At 42.6% G+C, this 27,831-nt stretch overlaps 3 protein-coding genes across 12 annotated transcripts in view; 2 read left to right on the top strand and 1 right to left on the bottom strand.

Moving 5' to 3' along the window:
• The window catches only part of si:dkey-81j8.6 (serine/threonine-protein kinase 10-A), a 27,985-nt gene extending 23,311 nt beyond the window's left edge, over positions 1-4,674 (bottom strand). Inside the window, exon 1 of the mRNA XM_021610221.2 lies at positions 4,521-4,674. Coding sequence (XP_021465896.2) covers positions 4,521-4,595 — 75 coding nt within the window. The 5' untranslated portion in view covers positions 4,596-4,674. The remainder of the gene's footprint in view (positions 1-4,520) is intronic.
• A 4,872-nt stretch (positions 4,675-9,546) lies between these two features.
• plpp5 (phospholipid phosphatase 5) lies at positions 9,547-17,499 on the top strand. Of its 8 annotated transcripts, none has more exons than XM_036983870.1 (9): positions 9,547-9,564; positions 10,054-10,096; positions 10,888-11,007; positions 12,142-12,250; positions 12,546-12,636; positions 13,631-13,819; positions 14,014-14,184; positions 16,572-16,758; positions 17,254-17,499. In XM_036983870.1, exons 3-9 carry the CDS (start codon positions 10,937-10,939, stop codon positions 17,318-17,320), a joined length of 885 nt encoding a protein of 294 aa, XP_036839765.1. In that variant the 5' UTR covers positions 9,547-9,564; positions 10,054-10,096; positions 10,888-10,936; the 3' UTR covers positions 17,321-17,499. The 8 variants fall into 8 exon arrangements, 5 of the variants coding, with proteins under 5 accessions (XP_036839765.1, XP_036839764.1, XP_021465903.2 ...); XM_036983869.1 differs by lacking the exon at positions 9,547-9,564 and adding an exon at positions 9,687-9,897; XR_005052640.1 differs by lacking the exon at positions 9,547-9,564 and having other exon boundaries at positions 9,908-10,096; positions 13,631-13,836; positions 16,572-16,990; positions 17,042-17,499.
• A 532-nt stretch (positions 17,500-18,031) lies between these two features.
• Positions 18,032-26,349, top strand: ddhd2 (DDHD domain containing 2). 3 transcript variants are annotated; one of them, XM_036983872.1, is made up of 18 exons: positions 18,032-18,482; positions 18,757-18,837; positions 18,994-19,148; positions 19,659-19,861; positions 20,283-20,372; positions 20,504-20,621; positions 22,364-22,453; positions 22,570-22,711; positions 22,817-23,025; positions 23,170-23,231; positions 23,344-23,472; positions 23,568-23,657; positions 24,017-24,172; positions 24,457-24,612; positions 24,715-24,820; positions 25,090-25,248; positions 25,591-25,750; positions 25,834-26,349. In XM_036983872.1, the coding sequence occupies exons 3-18, from the start codon at positions 19,013-19,015 to the stop codon at positions 25,898-25,900; spliced, it is 2,073 nt and encodes a 690-aa protein (XP_036839767.1). In that variant the 5' UTR covers positions 18,032-18,482; positions 18,757-18,837; positions 18,994-19,012; the 3' UTR covers positions 25,901-26,349. The 3 variants fall into 3 exon arrangements, with proteins under 3 accessions (XP_036839767.1, XP_021465907.2, XP_036839768.1); XM_036983873.1 differs by having other exon boundaries at positions 18,033-18,482; positions 24,020-24,172; XM_021610232.2 differs by lacking the exon at positions 18,757-18,837.
• The last annotated feature ends 1,482 nt before the right edge of the window (positions 26,350-27,831 follow it).

Raw genomic sequence — 27,831 nt, forward strand, 5'->3', positions numbered from 1 at the left:
GTTGAACGCTGAGCTGTAGTCAATGAACAGCATTCTCACATAGGTGTTCCTTTTGTCCAGGTGGAAAGGGCAGTGTGGAGTGCGATTGAGTTTGCATCATCTGTGGATCTGTTGGGGTGGTATGCAAATTGGAGTGGGTCTAGGGTTTCCAGGATGATGGTTTTGATGTGAGCCATGACCAGTCTTTCAAAGCACTTCATGGCTACATGAATGTGTTACATTCGCTTTCTTGGAAACAGGGACTATGGTTGTCTACTTGAAACACATAAGTATTACAGACTCAGTCAGGGAGAGGTTGAAAATGTCAGTGAAGACATTTGCCAGTTGGTCGCGCATGCTCTGAGTACACGTCCTGGTAATCCGTCTGGTCCCGTGGCCTTGTGAATGTTAACCTGTTTAAACGTTGTGCTCACATATGCTACGGAGAGCGTGATCACACAGTCGTCCAGAACAGCTGGTGCTCTCATGCATGATTCAGTGTTGCTTGCCTCGAAGTGAGCATAAAAGGCATTTAGCCTGTCTGGTAGGTTCGTGTCACTGGGTAGCTCACGGCTGGGTTTCCCTTTGCAGTCTGTAACAGTTTGCTGTAATAGTTTGCAATAGTTTGCATGTCAATGCTAATATGGCAAAACATTTGCTAGCTAGCTAACAAACAACTGTAACAATGTAGTTGAGAGACAACAAGTGCTCATTGTGCAAATGTCAATAAACATTGGAGAGTTAATATAGTTTACATGTTGTCAACAATTTAAGCCAACTCCAAGTGTTTTGCCCCATAGTTTTGCATGCGTCGGTTTTATTGCTAAACAGCTAACACGTCATTGGAATGGTCTAAAATGCACATACTGCCCGTGGCACCCGGCCATGCAATTTTTTGGGGGGTGAGCTGTTGTAATTTCTCAAGAAATATGTTATTGGACTATGTTGGACTATGATGTTATGCCTTTCATAGACTCCTTGTATGTCTGCACCCTAACACAAGGCCATTGTGTTCCGGAACTGTTGATTGTATTGAAATAACTGTTGTGTGAACAATATTATTGTATTATCACCTTCCACTATGTAATGGAAATGGAACAATTTCTTCATTGAGTTCTTCCCTGTGAAATCAGAGGTGGATCTCCCTTGTAGCTGCTTGTACTAAATATGTTGTTATTATACCATTAAATAATCTCTGCTTTAATCTTTGGATCCTATTTTCAACAACACTTGGCGCCATGATGCGGTTGAGAGCGACCTGACTTTTTGATCCGTTTAACTCGGCATGGACTCAGACATCCCTCTTGCCACAACTTAAAAAGGTAAGAGACCTTGTTCAAAAATCTGTGTGAGGGACTGTCTGTCTTCCAGCCGAGCCTTAATGGTGAGAGATCTCCTTTCCTCCTCATCTACGAAATTTTGAGATTCAAGTTGGTAGAACTATTTTTCCTATCATAATGAATCTGTCCGGTTAATACTGATCAATAGTGGGTATTCGGAGTTTGACCGCACTTTAAAGTATTCTGAGTTTGACTATACTTTAAAGCCCACATAATTCCCTTTAGGAAAAGTATTCAGAGTTTGACCGTACTTCAAAGTAGGTAGAAAAGTATTCGGAGTTTGACCGTACTTCAAAGTAGGTACAAAAGTATTCGGAGTTTGACCATACTTTAAGGATAGCATAACCGGCTGGCAAAAAAGTACTGTGAGGTTGTATGTGTGGTATGTGTGTATAAGTATCACATCCTGACCTTAGTTCCTTTTTTTATTTCTCTATTTTAGGTTGGTCAGGGCGTGAGTTGGGGTGGGCATTCTATGTTTTTTTCTATGTTTGTTTTTCTATGAGTTTGGCCTGGTATGGTTCCCAATCAGAGGCAGCTGTCAACCGTTGTCTCTGATTGAGAACCAGCCTGTTTTCGCCCTTGAGTTGTGGGTAGTTGTTTTCTGTCTCTGTACCAGACAGGACTGTTTTGTTTGTTCCGTTTTGTTATTTTTGTTCTAGTGTTCAGTGTAATTTAAAGATCATGAACACGTACCATGCTGCACCTTGGTCCTCTCCTTCTTCCTCCTCTCAGAATCGTTACAATAAGGAGTTGTTGGAGATTTGGTGTAATTATAAGGAGCTCAGAAAACTATTAGAAAGCATGGGTGATGAACCCTCTAAAGGGAAAATACAACTTGCGCACCCAGACGTAGACATACGTACAGTAGTCTGAAGTTTACATACCCCTTAGCCAAATACATTTAAACTTCAGTTTTTCACAATTCCTGACATTTAATCCTAGGAACAATTCCCTGTCTTAGGTCAGTTAGGATCACCACTTTATTTTAAGAATGTGAAATGTCAGAACAATAGTAGAGTGAATGATTTATTTCATCACATTCCCAGAGTCAGAAGCTTACATACACTCAATTTGTATTTGGTAGCATTGCCTTTCAATTGTTTAACTTGGGTCAAACATTTTTGGTAGCCTTCCACAAGCTTCCCACAATACGTTGGGTGAATTTTGGCCATTCCTCCTGACAGAGCTAGTTTAACTGAGTCAGGTTTGTAGGCCTCTATGCTCGCACACACTTTTTCAGTTCTGCCCACAAATTTTCTATAGGATTGAGGTTAGGGCGTTGTGAAGGCTGCTCCAATACCTTGACTTTGTTGTCCTTAAGACATTTTGCCACAACTTTGGAAGTATGCTTGGGGTCATTGTCCATTTGGAAGACCCATTTGCGACCAAGCTTTAACTGATATCTTGAGATGTTGCTTCAATATATCCATAATATATAATATATCCATAATATATCCATCATTTTGCAACCGCATGATGCCATCTATTTTGTGACGTGCACCAGTCCCTCCTACAGCAAAGCACCCCCACAACATGATGCTGCCCCCCCCGTGCCTCACGGTTGGGATGGTGTTCTTCGGCTTGCAAGCATCCCCCTTTTTCCTCCAAACATAACGATGGTCATTATGGCCAAACACTTCTATTTTTGTTTCATCATACCAGAGGACATTTCTCCAAAAAGTACGATCTTTGTCCCCATGTGCAGTTGCAAACCGTAGTCTGGCTTGTTTAGGGTGGTTTTGAAGCAGTGGCTTCTTCCTTGCTGAGCGGCCTTTCGGATATGTCGATATAGGACTCGTTTTACTGTGGAAATAGATAGTTTTGTACCTGTATCCTCCAGCATCTTCACAAGGTCCTTTGTTGTTGTTCTGGGATTAATTTGCACTTTTCGCACCAAAGTACATTGATCTCTAGGAGACAGAACGCGTCTCCTTCCTGAGCGGTATGACAGATGTGTTGTCCCATGGTGTTTATACTTGTGTACTATTGTTTGTACAGATGAACGTGGTACCTTCAGGCGTTTAGACATTTTTCCCAAGGATGAACCAGACTTGTGGAGGACTTACATTTTTTCTGTGGTCTTTGCTGATTTCTACTGATTTTCCCATGATGTCAAGCAAAGAGGCCCTGAGTTTGAAGGTGGGCCTTGACATACATCCACTGGTAACCTCCAATTGACTCAAATTATGTCAATTAGCCTATCAGAAGCTTCTAAAGCCATGACATCATTTTCTGGAATTTTCCAAGCTGTTTAAAGGCACAGTCCACTTAGTGTATGTTATCTTCTGTCCCACTGAAATTGTGATACAGTGAAGTATAAGTGAAATAATCTGTCCGTAAACAGTTGTTGGAAAAATTACTTGTCACGTACAAAGTAGATGTCCTAACCGACTTTCCAAAACTATAGTTTCTTAACAAGACCTGGTTGAAAAAAGAGTTTTAATGACTCCAACCTTTGTGTATGTAAATTTCTGACTTCAACTGTAAGTGGTGTAAAATGTATAAGAGAAATGTTCAGAGTGATTCCTTCATGGATTATTTGATAAAGATAAGGTTAAAGCACTGTAAGACTGTCTAAATAATCTGGGAAATAAAGTCTCAGACAAAGACTGGTGCATCTTCTACAGCAGCTCAGATATTTAATGTAGGGTGATGCCTATGGTTTTCATGGCATCAAAGGGGGAAATGCAGTGGCAGAATTTGGGATGACCTGTTGTCATTTCTCAAGGGATATGTTCTTTGTTGGACTGTGATGTTATGCCTTTCATAGACTCCTGGTATGTCTGCACCCTAACACAAGCTATTGTGTTCCATAACTGTTGATTGTATTGAAATAACTGTTGTGTGAACAATATGATTGTATTATTACCTCAGACTATATAAGGGACATGGAACCATTTTTTTCCTTGAGTTCTTCCATGTGAAATCAGAGATAGTGCTCCCCTCCAGCTGCTTGATTAAAGATGTTTGTATTATATGTGATTGAACCAAGTCGTTTGAGGTTGCTCTAAAGCGTAAAGGTGAAATAAACGAGTCAGGGGCAAGTTCTTAATTGAACTAATTTCTCTATTGAGGTATTTCTTTCTTCTCAAACTCTCCAACACAATCAAGGATGATCTCACAATGAAAACACAAATCTTCTTCTTTACAAGAACAAGGAACATAAGGCGAGTATCTTCAAACTATAACAAAACTCACAGGTAGCGTCACCGCCTTAACGATCCGTCCGTGGACAGCTCCCTTTGGGTGGTGGTCCAGATCCGTGGTGGCCATTCCCAAGAGGTAGTTTGTCCTCTTCTTCTCCCTTCCGAAAGGTGCGTCCTTTCCTTTGTAGAAGCAAACACTATTTTCTTCCTCCAGTCTCCCCCACTGCCGGTTCCCTCCTCTCTCTTGTAGGAGAAAGAGAATTGGTCATTAGAACCGTCAGCTGTGCTTAATTGCCTCTGATCACCTTGACTCACATGCCGGGCTGGGCTACTATCCATGGGACCAGCCTGCCCTCTGGTGGTCCTTCCGCATATATCATTAAATAGTCTCTGCCTTAATCTTTGGATTTCATTTTCCACAAAAGCAGGGATGTGGTTTGACGAACAACATTGCCCACCAATGATAGCACGGACTACAAAGGGAAAATCAGCCACGTCGCGGACACCGACGTCTTGCTTCCGGACAAGCTAAACACCTTCTTCGCCCGCTTTGAGGATAACACAGTGCCACCGACGCAGCCCGCTACCAAGGACTGTGGGATCTCCTTCTCCGTGGCCGACGTCAATGAGACAGTTAAGCGTGTTAGCATCCCTAGCCGCGTCCTCAGAGCATGAACAGACCAGCTGGCTGGAGTGTTTACGGACATATTCAATCTCTCCCTATCCCATTCTGTTGTCTCCACATGCTTCAAGATGGCCACCATTGTTCCTGTTCCCTAGAAAGCTAAGGTAACTGAACTAAACGACTATCATCCTGTAGTACTCACTTCTGTCATCATGAAGTGCTTTGAGAGCCTAGTCAAGGATCATATCACCTCTACCTTACCTGACACCCTAAACTCACTTCAATTTGCTTACCTCCCCAATAGATCCACAGACGATGCAATCACCATCGCACTGCACACTGCCCATCTGGACAAGAGGATGCTGTAAGAATGCTGTTCATTGACTGTAGCTCAGCATTCAACACCATAGTACCCTCCACCTTCACTTTGCTGATCCTCAACACTGGGGCCCCACAAGGATACGTGCTTAGCCCCTCCTGTACTCTCTGTTCACCCATGACTGCGTGGCCACGCACACCTCCAACTCAATCATCAAGTTTGCAGATGACACAGCAGTAGTAGGCCTGATTACCAACAATGAGTTTGGGAGTGTGGCGGAAGGAAAATAAAGTTTCACCAAATGTCAACAAAACAAGGGAGCTGACTTCAGGAAACAGCAGAGGGAGCACCCCCCTAACCACATCAACGGGACCGCAGTGGAGAAGTTGGAAAGCTTCAAGTTCCTCGGCGTACACATCACTGGACCACCCACACAGACAGTGTGGTGAAGAAGGCAGGAGGCTGAAGAAATTTGGCTTGGCCCCTTACAAACGTTTTATTTTTACATTTTTATCCCGTTTTCTCCCCAAATTCGTGGTATCCAATTGTTTTTTAGTAGCTACTATTTTGTCTCTTCGCTACAACTCCCGTACAGGCTCGGAAGAGACGAAGGTTGAAAGTCATGTGTCCTCCGATACACAACCCAACCAAGCCGCACTGCTTCTTAACACAGCGCACATCCAACCCGGAAGCCAGACGCACCAATGTGTCGGAGGAAACACCGTGCACCCGGCAACCTTGGATAGCGCGCACTGCGCCAGGCCTGCCACAGGAGTCGCTGGTGTGCGATGAGACAAGGATATCCCTACCGGCCAACCCCTCCCAAACCCGGACGACGCTAGGCCAATTGTGCGTCGCCCCACGGACCTCCCGGTCGTGGCCGGTTACAACAGAGCCTGGGCGCGAACCCAGAGTCTCTGGTGGCACAGCTGGCGCTGCAGTAGAGCAAGCACCCTTAACCACTGCACCACCACGGAGGCCCCACAAACTTTTACAGATGCACAATTTAGAGCATCCGGTCAGGCTGTATCACCGCCTGCTATGGCAACTGCTCTGCCCGCAACCGCAGGGCTCTCCAGAGGGTTGTGTGGTCTGCCCAATGCATCACCGGGGGCAAGCTACCTGCCCTCCAGGACACCTACAGCACCCGATGTCACAGAAAGGCCAAAAAGATCATCAAGGACAACAACCACCCAAGCCACTGTTTACCACGTTGTCATCCAGAAGGCGAGGTCAGTACAGGTGCATCATAGCCGGGACCGAGAGATTGAAAAACAGCTTCTATCTTAAGGCCTTCTGACTGTAAAATAGTAATCATTAGCACATTAGAGGCTGCTGCCCTATATACACATAGACTTGAAATCACTGGCCACTTTAATAATGGAACACTAGTCACTTGAATAATATTTACATATTTTGAATTACTCATATATATATATATATATATATATATATATATATATATATATATATATATATATATATATATATATACTGTATTATATCCTATTCTACTGTATCTTAGTCTATGCCGCTGTGATATTGATTGTCCAAATATTTTTTATTCTTAATTCCATTCCTTTGCTTTAGATTGTGTGTATTGTTAGATATTACTTGTTGGATATTACTGCACTGTTGGTGCTAGAAACACAAGCATTTCACTACACCCGCAATAACATCAGCTAAACACGTGTATATGACAAATAAAATCTTATTTGATTTGATTTAAAATGTGCCATAGATGGGAACACAGACCAATCAGTTGACTTGAGGGGTTGAAAAACACATGCCTGTGAGCTTTTCCCGCCAGTGTCCCCTAGCAGCAATGACGTCAGAGCACTTGCCGGTAAACTGATGACATAACATCGGCCCCATGTGTTTGTAACATGTAATAGTTTCATTCATTAATTAAATTATTTTGCAGGGATTCACACTTTCAGTACATTACAGTACAATAGCCTACACGTTATATAACATGCTAATGGTATTGTGTGATACTTACTGCACGGTTGACATTTACATATGTATGTACTGTTGTTTCCCTCTGCTCTACTCTGCTCCGTCATGCATAATAACAACCATGCACTGAATCTAGCATTGGGGTATTTTGCTGTCATCTTTTTTGGTTTCTGTGACCACTAACAGAGATTATAATTCCCCTTAAGCAAACTACTAAACTCTGCAGAGGTTGAATAAGGTCAAGAGACACATTCATTGTGAAGACAATAGACAGGAGACACACATGTTAACCCGGTTTGATTTAATTACAGTCTTAGAATGACTTTTTAAGGTAATAAATTTCTAATCCTCCCTCTTGGTCTGTCTTTACAGAGTTTAGTTTAAAGGTATTGGCTACTTGTCTGTGCCTGAGCACAGAAAAATAAAAAGAGCCTGGAAATTATAACCTGTCAGATAACCTGCAGTAATAAAATGCCTGTACCGCTGTATTTAAATGTAGCATGTTTGCATGAAAGCAAATACTATATACTGTTCACTGTCCTTCAGTTCAGTACAGTTATTAATATGTGTAATGTGGACATTTAAGATTAATTCAGTTAATATTCAGTTAAGAAGAATTAACACAATGCCTAGCATATTTACATGTTTTCCCTTTATGTAATACTCATGATTTCCAGTGTTATATTTGGGACAGTCATTTGTGTACAGGTTATTGGTCACTAGACTTGCTACTGAATGTTATGGATTGTTTTCATATCTGTTGATAGTGATTGACGCCAGACTGGAGGTACAAGGACCAAGGCCATTGATTATTATTGTATTCTGTGACACTGTGTGATTCTGTATCAGCAGATGTTGTGACTTCCTACAAGCCTCCTGGTGGGTGTTTACAGAACAATGGTGCTGTGCGATTAGAATATACAGTCCCGCTTAGAGAAGGCGAGATTGAAATTTTCTCTGCTTCTGTGCTGGAGGTGTCTCCCTGTTGCAACGTGTAATTAAACTGGATTGATTTCGGTTGACTTTATCAATGACTGCTCTCCTTTTTGTTCACCTGGAATTACTATTACAATATGGATGTACTGTATTCAAACATAATTCTCTTTCTCTCAGACTAGGCCCTGCTAAAACTTAAGCCCTGTTCAAAGTATTCCTCCAGTGAAGGTGGGTGGTCGGTACAGTAAATTCTGTCCAATCCCAAACTGCCCATGTCTGGGATTTGGGCGTGGGAGGAGTGTATCCCTCTGGTGGTTGATTCTTTACATGGACTTGGGTGAAGTTTCCCCGTAGACACTAATCTTGGGTCAGCATTGCATTTTCCAAACTATTGGTTAAGGTTAGGATTCGGGGAGGGGAAGTTGATCCTAGATCTGTACCTAGGTGAAACTTCACCACAGATAGTTGTTGATGCCTTGCATAACCTTTGGGCTTCTGAGTGGCGCAGCAGTCTAAGGCACTGCATCTCATTGCTAGAGGCGTCACAACAGACCCTGGTTTGATTCCAGGCTGTATCACAACCAGCTGTGATTGGGAGTCCCATAGGGCGGTGCACAAATGGCCCAGCGTATTCTGGGTTAGGGTTTGGCCAGGGTAGCCCATCATTGTAAATAGGAACTTGTTCTTAACTGACTTGGTTAAATTAAAAGAATAAGTGAGATAACTGGTTGAGCCTGTTTTACTAGTGCTTCAACTGAGAGTTTCAAGTAGTGTTATTCGACATCTGGAATGACATATGCCATAGGTGGAGCTAGTAGGGCTGCACAAAGATTTCAAATATTTCCATAAAACACGGAGTCAATCATGAATTGAAGCTACCTTGGCCAACTTCATGGATTCATTTGACTTACTCCTTTCTGTGCTCTGTATTAGCTGAGATCATTAGTAGGGCCTGATTATTAACATACTAGCCAGATTGGTGTCAGATAATCTGTTCTTATTAACATCATCTACAAAGCTAACATATGGATTTATTTTAAGATTGTCATACCATGGATCATTTAGCTGTTTGATTTTGAAACACATTGAAAAACACATTCATAAATGAAAGAAAAAAAACACATTCATAAATCCATATTCGTTTGTAGGCTAAACCGTTCAGATGCTACAGACGTTTTCGGGATGTCTCATGGTCTGACAGACACCACTGCAGAACGCCCACCTTCCACCGTAGATGCAGAAGGCCAACAGGCTGTGGTAATTGAGACGCAGCCCATGCATCAACAACAACAAAAAACATACAGTTGCCCTATCTCTATCTTAAACTGACGGATTTTGATGGAGATTTTTTTTTATTACGTGACAGATTGTTAATGCCCTCCAGGGCCTCAAACAGTAATTTGTGTAGCCTACAGCACACATTCAAGAAAGACAAATACATTGACATTTATTCAAGAAATCAGAAATGGTCCATTTCAAACAATGGAGATTGATACAATTTTGTTTTTATTAGTGTGCCAAATTGGTACAACTCAGGCCTGATGAGGTGTGTAGCCTATTCCTCTAGATGTCACTCTAATGTAGTGACAGGTAAGGATTGTATTGTCTTCCGCATTCAGTCAATTTCATAATGATCCCTTGCATAGCAGGTCGTACCAGAGTTACCTGGTCAGGCGCAACAATAGTAGTGAAACGATGACTACGATAGTTTGATATGGGTTTTCTTTCCATCTTTTACCGGAACAGTTCAACAGCCGACGAAGATTGGAATACTTTGATGCGCTCAAAGGTCTGTATACTATACTGCGTAAAAACAAGGGAGTGGGGGATAGAACCGGTGAATGCTACTGTATCGTGTTTGCGGATGTACAAGCTAGTATCCAGTCAGATATGATTGTGGCATGCTGGTAGGTATCCTATGAAAATTACTCTGTAATCCGATGCATAAACCACCGTAACTCATATATTTGCCTGTCCGCCTGAATTTTAAAGAGCCAAATAATTGGATTTTGGCTGAATTACGCAGTTTACTCAAACATGCCGTGCTGTATCAGTAGGCTACGTGTCATGTTTACATTGGGTCCTTATACAGCTTTAATGTCCAACTGCTCTCTCTGCCTGTTGCCCAGGGTTATGTTATGCATGGTACAGCATTATTTACGCCTAATTTAGTAGTCTGCTAATTTGAAGAATGTGAAGACTGATGTCACTTTGTTTGGTGGTGGTCCTTGCAATCCGGGATCTTTGGAACGTCTCTTTAAAATGGTAAGAGGTTAGGGTAGGCACGTCTCAAAGAAGCCGGATAGCACTGACGGTTTGGTGATAGCAGTGCATAGTGGTGGCTTCAGTAGCTGTTTAACAAATTGAAAACAATGTATATCCATTGATGCATTTAGGAATGTACTTCTTTGCATCATACAGGCAGCGACATGCCATGATGACACTCACTGATAAAATGTCTGTCATATTTTTTAGAACTATGTTGTAGTCTGACAAAAGGACTTTCAAAGTTGGGCCCTCCTGAATCATCCAACTCTTCTATAGTGTATGACATGTCTCCATTCTCCTCCTGTCCTTTAGGCCCTAAGCAGAACCCCTGGGCTAGTTTGATGACAAGCTAGGCTAGAAGATGAGGAGGAGTCTAAATGACTGTTTCGTCTTTGACGTATTGACCCGTCTACTGTTGTTTGCAGTCTTCTGGTAAGTTGGCGGTTTTTAATGATAGAGATGGAGTATCAAATATACTATTCACTCTGACCCAAGTGGTCTGGACAACAACCTTGATTAATGTTTTGACCAGGGCCCAGGGTATTGGAGAATGAACAGAGATAGGCTGGCTTTTAAGTGTACACAGAGAGCTAACATCAATGGCATGCATGGCAATCTCTCCTGGATCAAAGTAGAGGAGAGATTGACTGCATCACTACTGGGTCAAAGTAGAGGAGAGATTGACTGCATCACTACTTGTCTGTGTGAGAGGTATTGACATGCTGATGGCACGAGCTGTCTTTTCAAACGACTAGCACACAGCTTAGACACCCAGGCATACAGTACATGCCACCAGGGGTCTCTTCACAGTCCTCATGTCCAGAACAGACTCCGGGAAACGCACAGTACAGCATAGAGCCATAACTAGATGGAACTCTATTCCACATCAAGTAGCTCATGCCAGCAGTAAATAAGATTTATAAACATAAATGTACTCCTTATGGAACAATGCGGACTGTGAAGAGACACACACACAGGCACACATGCATACGCACACACACACATGCACTCTACACACGTATATTGTACTATTGCTGTATGGTGGTACTATACATTTTGTGTTGTAGATATGTAGTGGTGTAATAATGTTATATGATGTACTGTTACATTTTTTGTGTGATGTGCATTAATGTGTTTGGACCCCAGGAAGAGTGGCTGCTGCCTTGACAGCAGCTAATGGTGATCACTAATAAATGTAACAAGTATTTAAGTAGCTTTCTGTCCTTGAGGGTCAGATTGTTGTGAACTCCTCTGAGTATCGTACCGATCTCACTTGTGCACAAGTTCTGTCTATTAAACCTTTGATTTTTTTTTTTTTTTTACATAAGTCTTCGCCTTGTCTTTGCATTCATAATCTTCCCACACCTAAGCAAATCAACTATTCCTAACAGTAAGCTTACAGCAACTTTAGATTCATGTGTATAGGTGCTGTTGCCCAGCCTGGTACCAGATCTGTTTGTGCTGTCTTTACAAGTCCTATGACAGTCAATCACCATACAAGTATATTGGAGATGTTTCCTTATGTAATACTACAACAGCTACCAATGATTCTCTCTGTCCTCTTAGTGTGACGGAGGTGCTACCTCCTTTCTCTCGTGAGATCCAGCCAGAGGAGATGTGGCTCTACAAGTTCCACCATGTGGAGAATGACCACGTTCCTACCAAACTCATGTTTGTAAGTACCAGTACTACTAATGACAGTCTGCATAATTAACCTCCATAATAACGTATTTACAACAGCCAGCCAAAGAAAATTAACTTATTCTCAATGGTTTGGTTCCTAACAGGGTCTCTTCCTCTCCAAATTGAGTTTTTCCTATTGTCACTGTCGCCTTGTAGGCTTGCTCTTTTGGGTCTGAATTTTGTCAAGACAGTCTGGTTTCAATATCAAAATGATTATCAGAGCAAATTGGATGAAGTCATTTTCATGCACACATAAAACTGTTTTTTCCTTTCCTTCTGTTTTGCAGAGCATAGCACTTTTCACCCCTATGGCTGTCATCATGTTGTTTGCCTTCCTGAACAAGACAGAGAAGAGGGACATTAAGGAGGCCTCTCTGGGTAGGTACAGTGTCACGCTCGGAAACCCCTCCTTTCTGCAAAGTAGCTGCAGGCAAACTCAATGGATTTGGACTCCCCTTTAAGGCAAGATAACAGTTTAATGAACTACGGTTGAGGGTAAAGGTTTAACCGGGATGTGGACACGAAGTTAGGGTTATGGTTGAGACTAGGGTTAGGGTAACCTAACGTAGCAGGCGTAAAATAAATGCCTAAGCTGCGCCTCTTTCTTTCTGGTCCTGATGAGAAAAAAACACCTGTCAGGGGAGGTTATCTTCTGCACTGTTTAACCAGTCCAGTAAATGTGGAGGAGGAGTTAAGATGGAGCGTCACCTTGTTAAAGTGGAAGTCGCGTCAAAGGCACTCTTTCCATTTCCCCTGAAAACCAGATGCATCTTGTAGTTTCAGTCTCCGCAGAGGGCGGGGTTATGATTGAGACCATAAAGTCTTTGGCTGCGTTTACACATGCGGCCCAATTCTGATTTTTTTCCCCCAGTAATTTTTCAGAGCTGATCTGATTGGTCAAACAATTAGTGAAAAAGATCAGAATTGGCCTGCCTGTCTTAACGCAGCCATAGACAACATTCAAGGCAATAAATTGTTTCACAAATTGAAATGTTTAAGAACTAAGATAAGCTTGCTTTTACATGAAAATGTCATATCTACTTTTACTGTAGATAACCCATGAAGATGTTTTGACTCATGATGAGCAACACAGTATGAAGTACAAGACACATTTTTAGTAAAATATATTTTAAATCAGTGAGGCAGTCCCAATCCTTTCATATTTTATGGGCTAAATTGAAGAGATAGTAAAGTGTTGGAAAGACGGGGGAGATAGGGGAGGGAAAGGGCAGTGGGTCGGAGACGAACAGTGGTCAGTGGCTGTAACCACTGGACCACATAGGCCACACAAGAGTCTCTTTTTGATTGACTTACATGTCAAATATTGTCACGTCATACTACAGAATACATACAGTCTCTGTCTTCCTTTCAGCTGTGACTTTGACTCTGGTACTCAATGGGGTTTTCACCAACGCTATCAAATTGGCAGTGGGCAGGCCGCGGCCAGATTTCTTCTACCGCTGTTTCCCTGATGGTCAGATGAACACGGAGCTGCAATGCAGTGGAGATCCCGACACTGTAGAGGAGGGGAGGAAGAGCTTCCCTAGCGGACACTCCTCATGTGAGAGCATACCTCAGGTCCATGCACGCATGCACACACACACTTTACCAGTAACACTCAGCTGACAGCTGGCGCCAGTTGATTACAACTAACGCAACACTTTTATATCATAAACCGTTCTTTAGGTCAGCCAACTACATTATACTGTACATATCCAAGACCTTGACCTTTCTCTCTATGCACTGCCTTCTCAGTTGCCTTTGCTGGTCTGGGCTTCACTGCTCTGTATGTGGCGGGGAAACTGCACTGCTTTAGTCCTGCAGGACAGGGCAAAGCCTGGCGACTCTGTGCCTTCCTCGCCCCTCTCCTCTTTGCCATCCTCATCGCCATGTCCAGGACCTGCGACTACAAGCATCACTGGCAAGGTAGACAGCTTGATAGCTAACACTCGGCAGAAACGTAGAGTTTTGATTGAAGTGTGGAACTAAAGGGTTTGGTAACAATTTGAACATAAATATACAGTGAGCTCCAAAAGTATTGGGACAGTGACACATTTTTTGTTTTGGCTCTGTACTCCAGCTCTTTGGATTTGAAATGATACAATGACTATGAGGTAGTGCAGACCGTCAGCTTTAATTTTAGGGTACAGTTTAGGAGTTACAACACTTTTTGTACATAGTCCCCCCAACAACAAAATGTGTCATTGTCCCAATACTTTTGAAGCTTAATGTGTATATACAGTGCCTTCGGAAAGTATTCAGATCCCTTTACTTTTTCCACATTTTGTTACATTACAGCCTTATTCTAAAATTGATTAAATCGTTTTTTCCCTTCAATCTACACACAATATACCATAATGACTAAGCAAAACAGGTTTTAGAAATGTTTGCAAATGTATTTAAAAAAACTGCGATCACATGTAAGTATGCAGACCCTTTACTAAGTACTTTGTTGAAGCACCTTTGGCAGTGATTACAACCTCGAGTCTACTTGGGTTTGACGCTACAAGCTTGGCACACCTGTATTTGGGGAGTTTCTCCCATTCTTCTCTGCAGATCCTCTCAAGCTCTGTCAGTTTGGATGGGGAGCATCACTGCACAGCTATTTTCAGGTCTCTCCAGAGATGTTCGATCGGGTTCAAGTCCGGGCTCCGGCTGGGCCCCTCAAGGACATTCAGAGACTTGTCCTGAAGCCACTCCTGCATTGTGTGCTTAGGGTTATTGTCCTGTTGGAAGGTCAACCTTCACCCCAGTCTGAGGTCCTGAGCGCTCTGGAGCAGGTTTTCATAAAGCATCTCTCTGTACTTTTTTCTGTTCATCTTTCACTCAATCCTCAATAGTCTCCCAGTCCCTGCCTTTGAAAAACATCCCCACAGCATGATGCTGCCATGCTTCACCGTAGGGACAGTGCCAGGTTTCCTCCGGACCCAACGCTTGGAATTCAGGCCAAAGAGTTCAATCTTGGTTTCATCAGACCAGAGAATCTTGTGTCTCATCGTTTGAGAGTCCTTTACGTGCCTTTTGGCAAACTCCAAGCATCCTGTCATGTGCCATTTACTGAGGAGTGGCTTCCGTCTGGCCACTCTATCATAAAGACCTGATTGCTGGAGTGCTGCAGAGATGGTTGTGCTTCTGGAAGGTTCTCTCATCTTCACAGAGGAACTCTAGAGCTCTGTCAGAGTGACCATAGGGTCACCTCCCTGACCAAGGCCCTTCTCCTCTGATTGCTCAGTTTGGCCAGGCGGCCAACTCTAGGAAGGGTTTTGGTGGTTCCAAATTTCTTCCATTTAAGATTGATGGAGGCCACTGTGTTCTTGGGGAGCTTCAATGCTGCAGACATTTACCCTTCCCCAGATCTGTGCCCCAGCGCTGTCAGAGTGACCATAGGGTTCTTGGTCACCTCCCTGACCAAGGCCCTTCTCCCCCGATTGCTCAGTTTGGCCAGGCGGCCAGCTCTAGGAAGAATCTTGGTGGTTCCAAACTTCTTCCATTTAAAAATGATGGAGGCCACTGTGTTCTTGGGTACCTTCAATGCTGAAGCAATTTTTTTGGTAGCCTTCCCCATATCTGTGCCTTGACTGTCTCGGAGCTCTACAGCCAATTCCTTAGACCTCATGGCTTGGTTTTTACTTTGACATGCACTGTCAACTGTGGGACCTTTTATATAGACAGGTGTGTGCATTTCCAAATTATGTCCAATCAATGTAATTTATCACAGGTGGACTCCAATCAAGTTGTAAAAACATCTCAAAGATAATCAATGGAAACCGGATGCACTTGTGCTTAATTTCGAGTCTCTTAGCAAAGGGTCTGAATACTTATGTAAATAAGGTATTTCTGTTTTAAATTTTTTATAAATTAGCTAACATTTCTAAAAACCTGTTTTCGCTTTGTCATTATATGTGGTATTGTGTCTAGATTTATGCACTGCATATGTCACAGAGTTGCGTCGTACGTTTGTGTACAACCCTTATTACCTCTTCTTGATAATAGGTAGTAATAATAATATTTTCTCATGCTACAGTGGAAGGTTGAGCCCGTTACATTCCCACTGTAATGGGCCTATTGATAAAGTGTTGCCTTATCCCGCATGGCGACTGGCTTTGCTTTGACCTTCAGGCTTTGTCATTGGCTTTCACAAGCCCTGATCAACTTTTGATGTCTTTATTTTCAAAATAATGCCCACCACTATCAACACAACCCCTGTTTCAAGTGTGGCAAATTACAATTATATTGGCTGGTTACAGATCATTCACTAAATTGCTGAAATATAAATGTAAACTGAACATAATTCTAATATTTTTCTTCTCCAGATGTCCTGGTGGGCTCCCTGCTGGGGTTGGTGTTTGCCTGTCTGGGCTACTGGCAGCACTACCCGTCTCTCAGTGACTCAGACAGCCACAGGCCCCTGCTGCACAGAGAAGTAGTCCCGGCGGCACAGGAGCGCAAGCAGCAGGAGCAGCAGTCCCAGCAAGCCAACTCAGGATACCTTCTGCCTCTGTAAGGAGCCCCAGGCCTGCTTCTGTACTGGGTGCATCCCCATAATCTCTCCTTCTTCCTGTAGTGTGCACTTTGTAATAATCCCCACGCATGTAAAAGCATTGGATTGGTGTATGTGTTAGAGTTCCATGTACCAGTAATTTCCTTTCAAATCCATGAAGGGAAGTGAACAAGTGCACACTTTGGAAGAAAGGAGAGGTTATTGGGACGCAACCTCTCATTTTACTTTCAAATCATGATGAATAAGATTATATGGACAGGGGGAACCTGATCCTAGACCATCAGCCTTGTGATTGCAGATCCAGACCTCCACTGTGGAAAAACAAACAAACAAACAAACAACTTTAGTTGGAGAGGAGTGGTACCAAGTAGTCTGCTCCTCACTCAATCAGTGCTGTCTGTTGGTCTATTCCAAGAAGATAAACAGTACTACTGTAATAACAGCGTTGCATTCCCAGGCTGTCATGCTAATATCAATGTTTCTAATCTTTGAAGGACCAATTGTATAGAAGTGAAAGGACCTCCACGGTTACGTTGGATCACAAGTAAGGGGACATGCTAGCAATCTCGGTTTTATAAATCTATGACTAATCCAAATCTAATTAGAAAATTAATGAATCATATGGAGTCTTTCTCGATCACTTAAGATGCCAAAATTCTCCTTTTTTAATGCACTTACAGATACTGTATGTATAGTACGTTGTTTACAATACTGTGCCAATAAAGTTTGTTACCAGGGAATGTACGGATTCAGCAGACTTTCTTTACATTGTCAAATGTCAATATGGTTTTCTACAGTTTTTGTGTAGTAGGGAACTTTACCCATGCTCTCGCTGAAGCCAATCATCCATGTGGTTTATGTTCTACAGCACATTATGTTAACAGCACAGGAGGGTGGTGGCACCTTAATTGGGGAGGATGGGCTCGTGGTAATGGCTGGAGCGGAATTGGTGGTATGGTGTCAAACACGTTTTCAATGTGTTTGATGCCATTCCATTAGTGCCGTTCCAGCCATTATTATGAGCCAGCCTCTACTGGTTAACAGCTGGAACATTGTGTCTTGATGTAGGAGAAGCAGAACACAGACTGACACCTAGCCTATTCAGTTGCCAAGTAGCCTTTACACTTCAGTCTGTTCTAGATCTGTTGAGATAGAAGTGTAGATATGGACTGACTGAATTGTCAAGGCTGACATTTTTTCTTAAATTACCCCCCCCCCCCCCCCCCCACACACACACATACACACATACACACCAAATATAATTAAACTTGCAGATGTTCCCATTCCCCACTCAAAGCTTGGAATCCTCTTAGCTAGGTATTATTATTGGGTTATGATTCTTGTCATTTCTTTAGGATTCTGCCAGTGATTTATAGCCTACAGGTTTACTGTTGTTTTGCTACACATCTCTCTATCGTCATGGAAATTGACCTTTGATCCTACTACTGAATCACTAAACCGGTGATGTCATTCAGAACATACGAGTGTTGGGGTCTGCTTGCGACAAGTAAAGTGTATCAGAGGAAAGTCCACCCTGTTGGAAACCTCAACAAACCTTTGTGCCTTTTTGCGTTTAACAATATCTAAAGGGTTTTGGATTTTTATATATTCTAAGGAAGACTATTTGCAACTTTCAACAGAGAGAGAGACATCCTAGAGATCCACTCAGGAGGAACTGCCATATTTGATAGAGCCATACTATAACATTAGCTGTACATTGAAGGTATGTAGCTATTTCTGATGTCTGCTCTCTACTTCAAAGAATGTTAGTTGTAATAGTATAAGTGATGAATTGACTATATTCACTCCCAGCACCATGGTTAAGTGTCAAGTTCCAAGGTAAACAAACATTCCCAGTATGTTGTGAGATGGTATGCACAATCTATCCTAAAGATCCAGATGTCAGTTCCTCTATAGCATCTAAAACAATGCTATTTTCCCTGAACCCCAGCACCAGATGAATGTGTAAATATTAGAATTCTGTTTGTGCCTCACAGGTACCGTGTTAAAGCTTACTGGGTGACCAACCTGAGCCAATCAAATTACACCTCTGTCTTCATACAGTAGCCAGACAGTAGGTGAGCTTGTTTTCCATTTATTTGTGTCGTTCTGTTCTTTAAAAGCAGACAAAAAATATGGAAGTCCCCTATGGGGAATATCTAAGAAATCTATTTAATATTATTTTCTATCCTACTCTATTCTAATATATTCTATTTACTCCCACTCTCACATAGCTTCACTGATCTATCTGCCATGGAAGGTGTGACAGGTGTATATGAGCCGGTGCAGCACCATTGGTTCCACTGCCAGAATCCGGTGGACTGTAGAAGCTCCTGGATCCCATTCAGCAGAGAGGATTCTCTACGGCTGGAGGAGACACACAAACATGGCATGAGACTATTCATCACACTTTTACAAATACACATTTAATACAATACACATTACACTAATACACATGTAATACACATTAAATGTTCATGAATTAGTTTATTTATACAGAGGGAAATCATTTAAAATGTCAAGTATACAGTTAAAACCATATACAGTTAAAGACATTGTTCTTGTATTGTTACCCCTCTATACCACAAACTATGTGATGTAGTACCCCGAAACAAGAATATAACTCCATCCTACTTTGGAGTGAACCATTGTTCATGCAATAGAGCCTTATTAAGATAATGGTAGCACTTTACATTAGAGGATGGAATAAAGTGGTAATAGCCTGGTAGTAGAATGGTAACACGTTATCGTTACTCACAATTTTGAATTGAATTGAATGAAAATATTATTTGTCCAGATAACCCTTAAGTCCAGTTGAATGAAGTGATCCCTGATGATAACAGCAATGAGAAAGATGATTATAATGATGTCCTCATAATTGTGGGTTTGCTCCTAACAGGGGAGACCAGTGGGGAGGAAGAAGTGGAGGTGGTGGTAGCCACAGAAGGGAGGCGTTTCGACGTGAGGCTGAAGGAGAGGAGGTGCTTTGCGGTGTACTGGGAGCAGCCCCCCTTGGAGGTGAGGCGCTGCTCCTGGTTCCACAAAGGAGACAAGGACATCTCCTACACCCCTTACTCAGAGGACACCAGCTTAGTCCTGGAGGTAGGACACCGTCTTTAATGGCACCCTGGTGCCTATATCGTACACAGGGCCCTGGTCAAAAGTAATGCTCTACTGTATATAGGGAATATAGGTGCCATATCAGATGCACACATCATTACAAAGTGATATATCTACCCTGTTACCTTGGTGTTTATCTTAGTACCGTAGTATTGTGGGGCCAGTATTTACTTATTTCTACAGTCTGAAGAGGTATACTGCAGATTGGTCATGACCTTGTTAGTTAATCTGTCAATTTATCGAACCTTGATTACATTGTAAATAACATTTTATGACTGACTGGATTTCAACCCGAGTCAACTGCACGCCCCAAGACTTTACTCTAACTACCCAAGCTAATGCCTGGAGGGCAGGAGACGCGAGTTCGAACCCCGGTCCGTTACATTTGTATCACTGTATTAAGGAGGCCTACATGATGGCAGTGAAGCTGAATGACTGGATGAAGAAGATACAATTCCCCACTGGAGAAACGGTGGTGTTGCACAGCCCTACGGTATGACTCCCCATTCATGATTACAATTAGCCCACTGTAGTATACTGTCTGTAAAGACCAGGTCAATATTGCGCTGTAAAATAGAACTTATGCAACTCAAGAGTTTATAGACCTTGCTCTGTCTCCGATAGCTTATGACACAGCAACAGACAATTCCCTTGAAGGACTGGATAAGACTCCCCTCTGAGCAGAGTCAACCCAGGATGGTCAAGAGGGGGCTGGAGGGTATTAGAGTAGAGCTACCTGAAGGTAAGCCCTCAAATGTATGAGCCAGACCTCCCCTCTTCACTGAGGGCTTTAATTTCTACAGCTCAGTGTAAGATGGTCGTTCCTCTACTGTACTACCATGTGTATTAAATGCCAACAGTGCTGGTAATTGGCCTGAACAACAGACAGACATTGTGTACGGAGATTTCAGGTTTTTGGAACCTCTAATGCATTCGAGGATAATTTACAGTACATGTTGATAATTACATGATGACTATTGACAATTCCTTACACAGTATACATATTCGGAAAGTATTCGGACCCCTTGACTTTTTCCACATTTTGTTACGTTACAACCTTATTCTAAAATTGATTAAAATGTTGTTGTTTTTCTTATCAATCTACACACAATACCCCATAATGACAAAGCAAAAACAGGTTTTTAGAAATATTAGCAAATGTATAATAATAATTATTATTTTTTTTAAATATCACATTTACATAAGTATTCAGACCCTTTACTCAGTACTTGTTGAAGCACCTTTGGCATCGATTACAGCCTCAAGTCTTCTAGGGTATAACGCTACAAGCTTGGCACACCTATATTTGGGGAGTTTCTCAAATTCCTTGCTGCAGATCCTCTCAAGCTCTGTCAGGTTGGATGCAGAGCATTGCTGCATGGCTATTTTCAGGTCTCTCCAGAGATGTTAGATCGGGTTCAAGTCCGGGCTCTGGCTGGGCCACTCAAGGACATTCAGAGACTTGTCGTGAAGCCACTCCTGCGTTGTCGTGGCTGTGTGCTTAGGGTTGTTGTCCTGTTGAAAGGTGAACCTTCGTCCCAGTCTGAGGTCCTGAGCAGGTTTTCATCAAGGATCTCTCTGTACTTTGCTCTGTTCATCTTTCCCTCAAGCCTGACTAGTCTCCCAGTCCCTGGCGCTGAAAAACATCCCCACAGCATGATGCTGCCACCAACATGCTTCACCGTAGGGATGGTGATAGGAATCTTGTTTCTCCTGGTCCGAGAGTCTTTAACTCCAAGTGGGCTGTCATGTGCCTTTTACTGAGGAGTGGCTTCCGTATGGCCACTCTACCATAAAGGCCTGATTGGTGGAGTGCTAAGGAGATGGTTGTCCTTCTGGAAGGTTCTCCCATCTCCACAGAGGAACTCTAGAGCTCTGTCAGAGTGACCATAGGGTTATTGGTCACCTCCCTGACCAAGGCTCTTCTCCTCTGATTGCTCAGTTTGGCCAACTCTAGGAAGGGTTTTGGTGGTTGCAAATTTCTTCCATTTAAGATTGATGGAGGCCACTGTGTTCTTGGGGAGCTTCAATGCTGCAGACATTTACCCTTCCTCAGATCTGTGCCTCAACTCAATCCTGTCTCGGAGCTCTACGGACAATTCCTTTGACCTCATGGCTTGAGTTTTGCTCTTGACATGCACTGTCAACTGTGGGACCTTATACAGACAGGTGTGTGCCTTTCCAAATCATGTCCAATCAATGGAATTTCCCACAGGTGGATTCCAATTAATTAATATCCACATGAGCTCAATTTCGAGTCTCATAGCAAAGGGCCTGAATATTTACGTAAATAAGCTTTTTGTTTTTGTAATACATTTGCAAATTTGCTTTGTCGTTATGAGGTATTGTGTGTAGATTGCTAAGGAAATGTTTTATTTAATCCATTGTAGAAAAAGGCTGTAATGTAACAAAATGTGGAAAAAGTCAAGGGGTCTGAATACTTTCCGAAGGCACTGTACATTATTTGTATTGTTGGTTTTTCAGGAGAACCTGACCAAGTGGACCACCTTGTGTTCATGGTGCATGGCATTGGACCAACCTGTGACATCCAGCTGCGTGGGGTCGTTCAGTGTGGTGTGTAGAACCTTTGATCCTTACCCCTTTACCGGCCTTCAGATTTTTTCATAGAAATACAGCTGAATTAATGAATGCCCTCCCTTCTCTCTTTTGTCCCTCTCTCCCCCATGCAGTGAATGATTTCCGGGGTGCCTCTCTCAGCCTACTGAGCAGTCACTTCAAGCAGAGTCAAGATGGGACCCACATGGGCCGTGTTGAGTTCCTGCCAGTCGACTGGCACCGGGTGCTACATGGTGATGCCACTGGGGTGGATGAGTAAGGCCTTGTACACACACACTCTCTCTCGCTCATTCTCTGTCTCTTTCTCTCTATTCTTTTCTCTCTCTCTCTTAACAACACACTTTGACACTCACCATACAGCGATATCCAGAGGATCACCCTGCCCAGCATCAGTCGTCTGCGTCAGTTCAGCAACAGCACGGTGTTGGACCTGTTCTTCTACAACAGCCCCACATACTGCCAGACCATCATAGACACTGTGGCCTCAGAGATCAACCGCCTCCACCAAGTCTTCCTCCAGCGACACCCACAATTCACTGGGGAAGTGTCACTGGCTGGACACAGTTTGGGTCAGTACCTCATAGACCTCTCCTAACTTTTTAAAGCCCCTCCTAACTTATTCCTCTCTCTTTCTCTTTTGTCTTTATTTAGGCAAGGCTAGTATTGATAACCATTATAGTAAGTTGTATTCTTTATTTATATGACTTTTCTAGGTTCTCTGATCCTCTTTGACCTTCTGACAAATCAAGAAAGAAGGAACAAAGATGAAGAGGGAGTAAGTAACAGACTACTGCCAAAATGTACAACTCAATTTTGGTCATGGACACAACCACCAGCATTTTTATTCTAATTAGCTTGATGTTAATCCTGTATGTCTTGTGCTTCAGAGTAGCGTCAGCAGTCCAAGTGAAGCAACCCCATTAGACTTTGAGAGCTTTAAGGACACACTTAGGAACTTTGGATTGGGCAAGTATGTCCAAATGCTTCCAAAGGAGCAGATGGACTTAGAATCACTGGTAAGCATGTGCGTGTGTGTGTGCATATGTGAGTGTGTGTATGTTTGTGTGTGTGACTGTCTAACGACTGTTTGTGTCCTCTGTCTATTCACTAGGGGCTGTGTTCAAGGACATTCTTCAAGGACTTGGGAATACCCTTGGGGCCTCGCAAGAAGATCATGTACTTGTTGAAGAAATGGAGAGGGGTATGACCTATCTCTCATTCACATCCAAATGGATTCAGTCATTGCACATAAACACCATGTGAAATTTTTCCCCAGTGTTCAAAATCTTTGATCTAACGTTCCAGTCTATTGGATCCATTGTGCATAGCTTCCTGTCTGTCTCGGCCATGACAATAATCTATCCTAACTGTTTGTAAAAGGCTGGAAGCTGGAAGTAGTGTCCCAAGAAATACCCTTTTCCTTACATAGGACACTACTTGGGCCCTGGTCAAAAGAAGTGCACTATGTAGGGAATAGGATGCCATTTGTGATGTAGACTCATTGTTTAGATTGTTATTGGAGCTCCTCTCTCTCTCGCTCTCTCCCTCTCTCCGGCCCAGCAGCAGGAATCCAGGACAGGAACTTCACACCCAGTTCCTGGCATCTCCGGCATTGCCGGTGTGTATTCCCAAGTCCAAGAACACCCGACCCTCCTTTCAGGCACCCCCTCCACCAGCCCAGTGGATTACAAGTACTTTGACGTTGGCATTGGCCAGGTAAACAAACAACAGTGACCGCATTCTGTTACATGTACACAGGCCTTTTCTCTGTCTCCCTCCCTGTCCTCCAATCACAATGACGGAATGTCTTAAAAGTGTCTTAACGCAGTTAGCATGAGGCCCAACTAATACAACTGAAAATCTACTTCAATTAAATGTTTGATTTCATTTGAAAATGTTGCTACATTTTGATATCCATCCTTAGTTACAGAAAATTCAGAATTTACATATGGCGCATACTCAATTACTATTAACCATTAACCCTTTCCTTTCCTTCCCAGGTGTCCATCGTGTACCCTCAGCTGGCCTTCCAGCCACAGGCCTTCTTTGCCTTGGGCTCTCCTATAGGAATGTTCCTCACGGTGCGCGGCCTGAAGAGGATCGATCCCAAATACAGCCTCCCCACCTGCAAAAGCTTCTACAACATCTACCATCCAGTATGTTTATGGATCATACGTTATGAATATTTAATGTTGCTAAAGTCCATCTAAGTCACGAATATTCATAACAACCTGACTATGTGTTCTTCCTCGATGCAGTTTGACCCGGTGGCCTATAGGATTGAGCCCATGGTGGTGTTTCCAGATGTGGACTTGCCCCCCATACTGATCCCACATCACAAGGGCAGGAAGAGGATGCATCTTGGTGAGTGAGACCTGAGACATAAAGCCTTGATCTGGACGTTACAGAAACATTTCAAGAAATACACTTGCTGCTTACCACTGGTCAATGGTAGCCCTATATGTTATGAGCTTTTTGTTAGGACCCTTAGGGAGCATTGCTAAAGCTCTGACCTGTCTGATCATGTAAAAACACTACCCTTCAATGAAGACATTGTTTTTATCCAGTGACAGTGTGAAAACTTTCATCCACCATCCAATGCAGTGACCCTGTGTTGATATTGTGTCCCTCAGAGCTGAAAGACAGTTTGAAGCGAGTCAGCTCAGATCTACTGCTCTCCATCAGTACTGTCCGTGGTGTGTGGCAGACCCTCACCATGCTACCTGTCAACACACTACCCCCGGTGGCCGGGGTAGGAACCACAGCTGCACTGCCACCTCAGGAGTCAGAAGGTGGGAGACCAGTGTGTAATTAATTCATTAATTCATTAGGAACCATGTGTAATGTTTTAACATACATGTATTACTTTATTCTTCATAGTCTAAAAAACAAATGTCACTGTTTTTATTGTAGTAATTATAGTGTAGCTACACAGGTACCCTTTAAGAGCAATGTAATGTAACATGATGTAAATATGGTTACATTTATGTGTAATATGTTCTTTGTGTGACAGGTTTTTTGTATGTACTATGTGAATTTTTATCATTTTACCCCTGTCTGCAACCAAATTTCCCTCTGGGGACAATAAAGTTTAAACTGTGTTACCTGAATCTTCCCTCAATACTCTTTTCCAGGTAGTGGGGCCCCAAATGGTACAGTCTCACCTACAGAGATGAGGAATATCAGTGTTGGAATGTTGAATGGCGGACGTCGGTTTGATTACGTCCTTCAGGAGAAACCCCTAGAGAGCTTCAACGAGTATCTGTTTGCCATTCAGAGCCATCTCTGCTACTGGTAAGAACAAATGAGTGAGGTTTGGTATCTTACAGGTATTCTTTAGCTTTCTGCGGTATCTCATGTTTTCTTTTGTGTTTCAGGGATTCCAAGGATACTGTGCTGCTGCTTTTGAGGGAAATCTATGAGGGGAAGGGAATCCTTCTCTAGCATCTCCAGATGTCAATGTAAATTATGGAGCTTATGAGTTGTGTATAATGCTTGTAATACAGGAGACTGGAAGCATGCAACTGTATGCATCAAATTTGTTTGATTTCATTATAAAAAAAATAGTTTAGTGTATTGAGGCTTTTGTTAAATGCACTTTAAATAAATTGTGATTTGATCTGGAGGTTAGTCATTTACATAAACTGTTGTTTTTGGGTCTAAACCTAAAGCACCGTTTGATAATGGGCTCATCGTAGTTTGTTTACAAACATGGAAAATGTGACTAACTTTTCATTAAAGGTGTTATTCTAATTATTCACACTTTTAAAAAATGATATAGGCCTATACAGCAATTTAGCACTATATGTAAGTATGTGTGTGTGTGTGTGTGTGTGTGTGCGTGCGTGCCTGCCTGCGTATATATACAGTATATATACAGTACCAGTCACAAGTTTGGACACACCTACTCATTTAAGGGTTTTTCTTTAATTTTACTATTTTCTACAGTGTAGAATAATAGTGAAGACATCAAAACTATGAAATAGCACACGGAATCATGTAGTAACCAAAAAAGTGTTAAACAAATCAAAATATATTTTATATTTGAGATTCTTCAAAGTAGCCACCCTTTAACTTGATGACAGCTTTGCACACTTTTGGCATTCTCTCAACCAGCTTCATGAAGTAGTCACCTGGAATGCATTTCAATTAACAGGTGTGCCTTGTTAAAAGTACATTTGTGGAATTTCATTCCTTCTTAATGCGTTTGAGCCAGTCAGTTGTGTTGTGACAAGGTAGGGGTGGTATACAGAAGCTAGCCCAAGTCCATATTATGTCAAGAACAGCTGAAATAAGCAAAGAGAATCCAGCAATGAACATCTGCTGTGCCCTGCGCTTGAAACCAGCTCTCTCTCTCCCCTCGTGTTCATTACAACTGCCACAGGAAAGGAATACCCAGAGTTACCTCTGCTGCAGATAAGTTCATTAGAGTTACCAGCCGCAGAAATTGCAGCGCAAATAAATGCTTCACAGAGTTCAAGTAACAGACACATCTCAACATCAACTCTTCAGAGGAGACTGTGTGAATCAGGCCTTAATGGTCAAATTGCTGCAAAGAAACCACTACTAAAGGACACCAATAAGAAGAAGAGACTTGCTTGGGCCAAGAAACACAAGAAATGGACATTAGACCGGTGGAAACCTGTCGTTTGGTCTGATGAGTTCAAATTTGAGATTTTTGGTTCCAACCGCCTTGTCTTTGGGAGACAGAATAGGTGAACGGATGATCTCTGCATGTGGGGTTTCCACTGTGAAGCATGGAGGAGGAGGTGTGATGGTTTGGGGGTGCTTTCCTGGTGACACTGTCAGTGATTTATTTAGAATTCAAGGCACACTTAACCAGCATGGCTACCACAGCATTCTGCAGTGATACGCCATCCCATCAGGTTTGCGCTTAGTGGGGCTATCGTTTGTTTTTCAACAGGACAATAACCCAACACACCCCCTGGCTGTGTAAGGTCTATTTGACCAAGAAGGAGAGGGATGGAGTGCTGCATCAGATGACCTGGCCTCCACAATTACCTGACCTCAACCCAATTGAGATGGTTTGGGATGAGTTGGACCGCAGCGTGAAGGAAAAGCAGCCAACAAGGGCTCAGCATATGTGGTAACTCCTTCAAGACTGTTGGAAAATAATTCTTCATGAAGCTGGTTGAGAGAATGCCAAGAGTGTGCAAAGCTGTCATCAAGGCAAAGGGTGGCTACTTTGAAGAATCTAAAATCTATTTTGATTTGTTTAACACTTTTTTTGGTTACTACATGATCCCATATGTGTTATTTCATAGTTGTGACGACTTTGCTATTATTCTACAATGTAGAAAATAGTAAAAATAAAGAAAAACCCTTGAATGAGTAGGTGTGCCCAAACATTTGAC

The sequence above is a fragment of the Oncorhynchus mykiss genome, chromosome 7 (genome assembly GCF_013265735.2).
Source record: "Oncorhynchus mykiss isolate Arlee chromosome 7, USDA_OmykA_1.1, whole genome shotgun sequence".
NCBI lineage: Eukaryota > Metazoa > Chordata > Actinopteri > Salmoniformes > Salmonidae > Oncorhynchus > Oncorhynchus mykiss.

What these genes read in the sequence shown, in the direction of transcription:
- plpp5 (XM_036983870.1), top strand. Translation starts at nt 10,937, where the DNA reads ATGAGGAGGAGTCTAAATGACTGTTTCGTCTTTGACGTATTGACCCGT. An exon ending in CTACAAGCATCACTGGCAAG is followed by an intron (nt 14,185 to 16,571) that starts GTAGACAGCTTG and finishes TTTCTTCTCCAG; the next exon opens with ATGTCCTGGTGGGCTCCCTG. An exon ending in TCAGGATACCTTCTGCCTCT is followed by an intron (nt 16,759 to 17,253) that starts GTAAGGAGCCCC and finishes TAATCTTTGAAG; the next exon opens with GACCAATTGTATAGAAGTGA.
- ddhd2 (XM_036983872.1), top strand. Translation starts at nt 19,013, where the DNA reads ATGGAAGGTGTGACAGGTGTATATGAGCCGGTGCAGCACCATTGGTTC. An exon ending in GCGTGGGGTCGTTCAGTGTG is followed by an intron (nt 22,454 to 22,569) that starts GTGTGTAGAACC and finishes TCCCCCATGCAG; the next exon opens with TGAATGATTTCCGGGGTGCC. An exon ending in CAGAGCCATCTCTGCTACTG is followed by an intron (nt 25,751 to 25,833) that starts GTAAGAACAAAT and finishes TTTGTGTTTCAG; the next exon opens with GGATTCCAAGGATACTGTGC.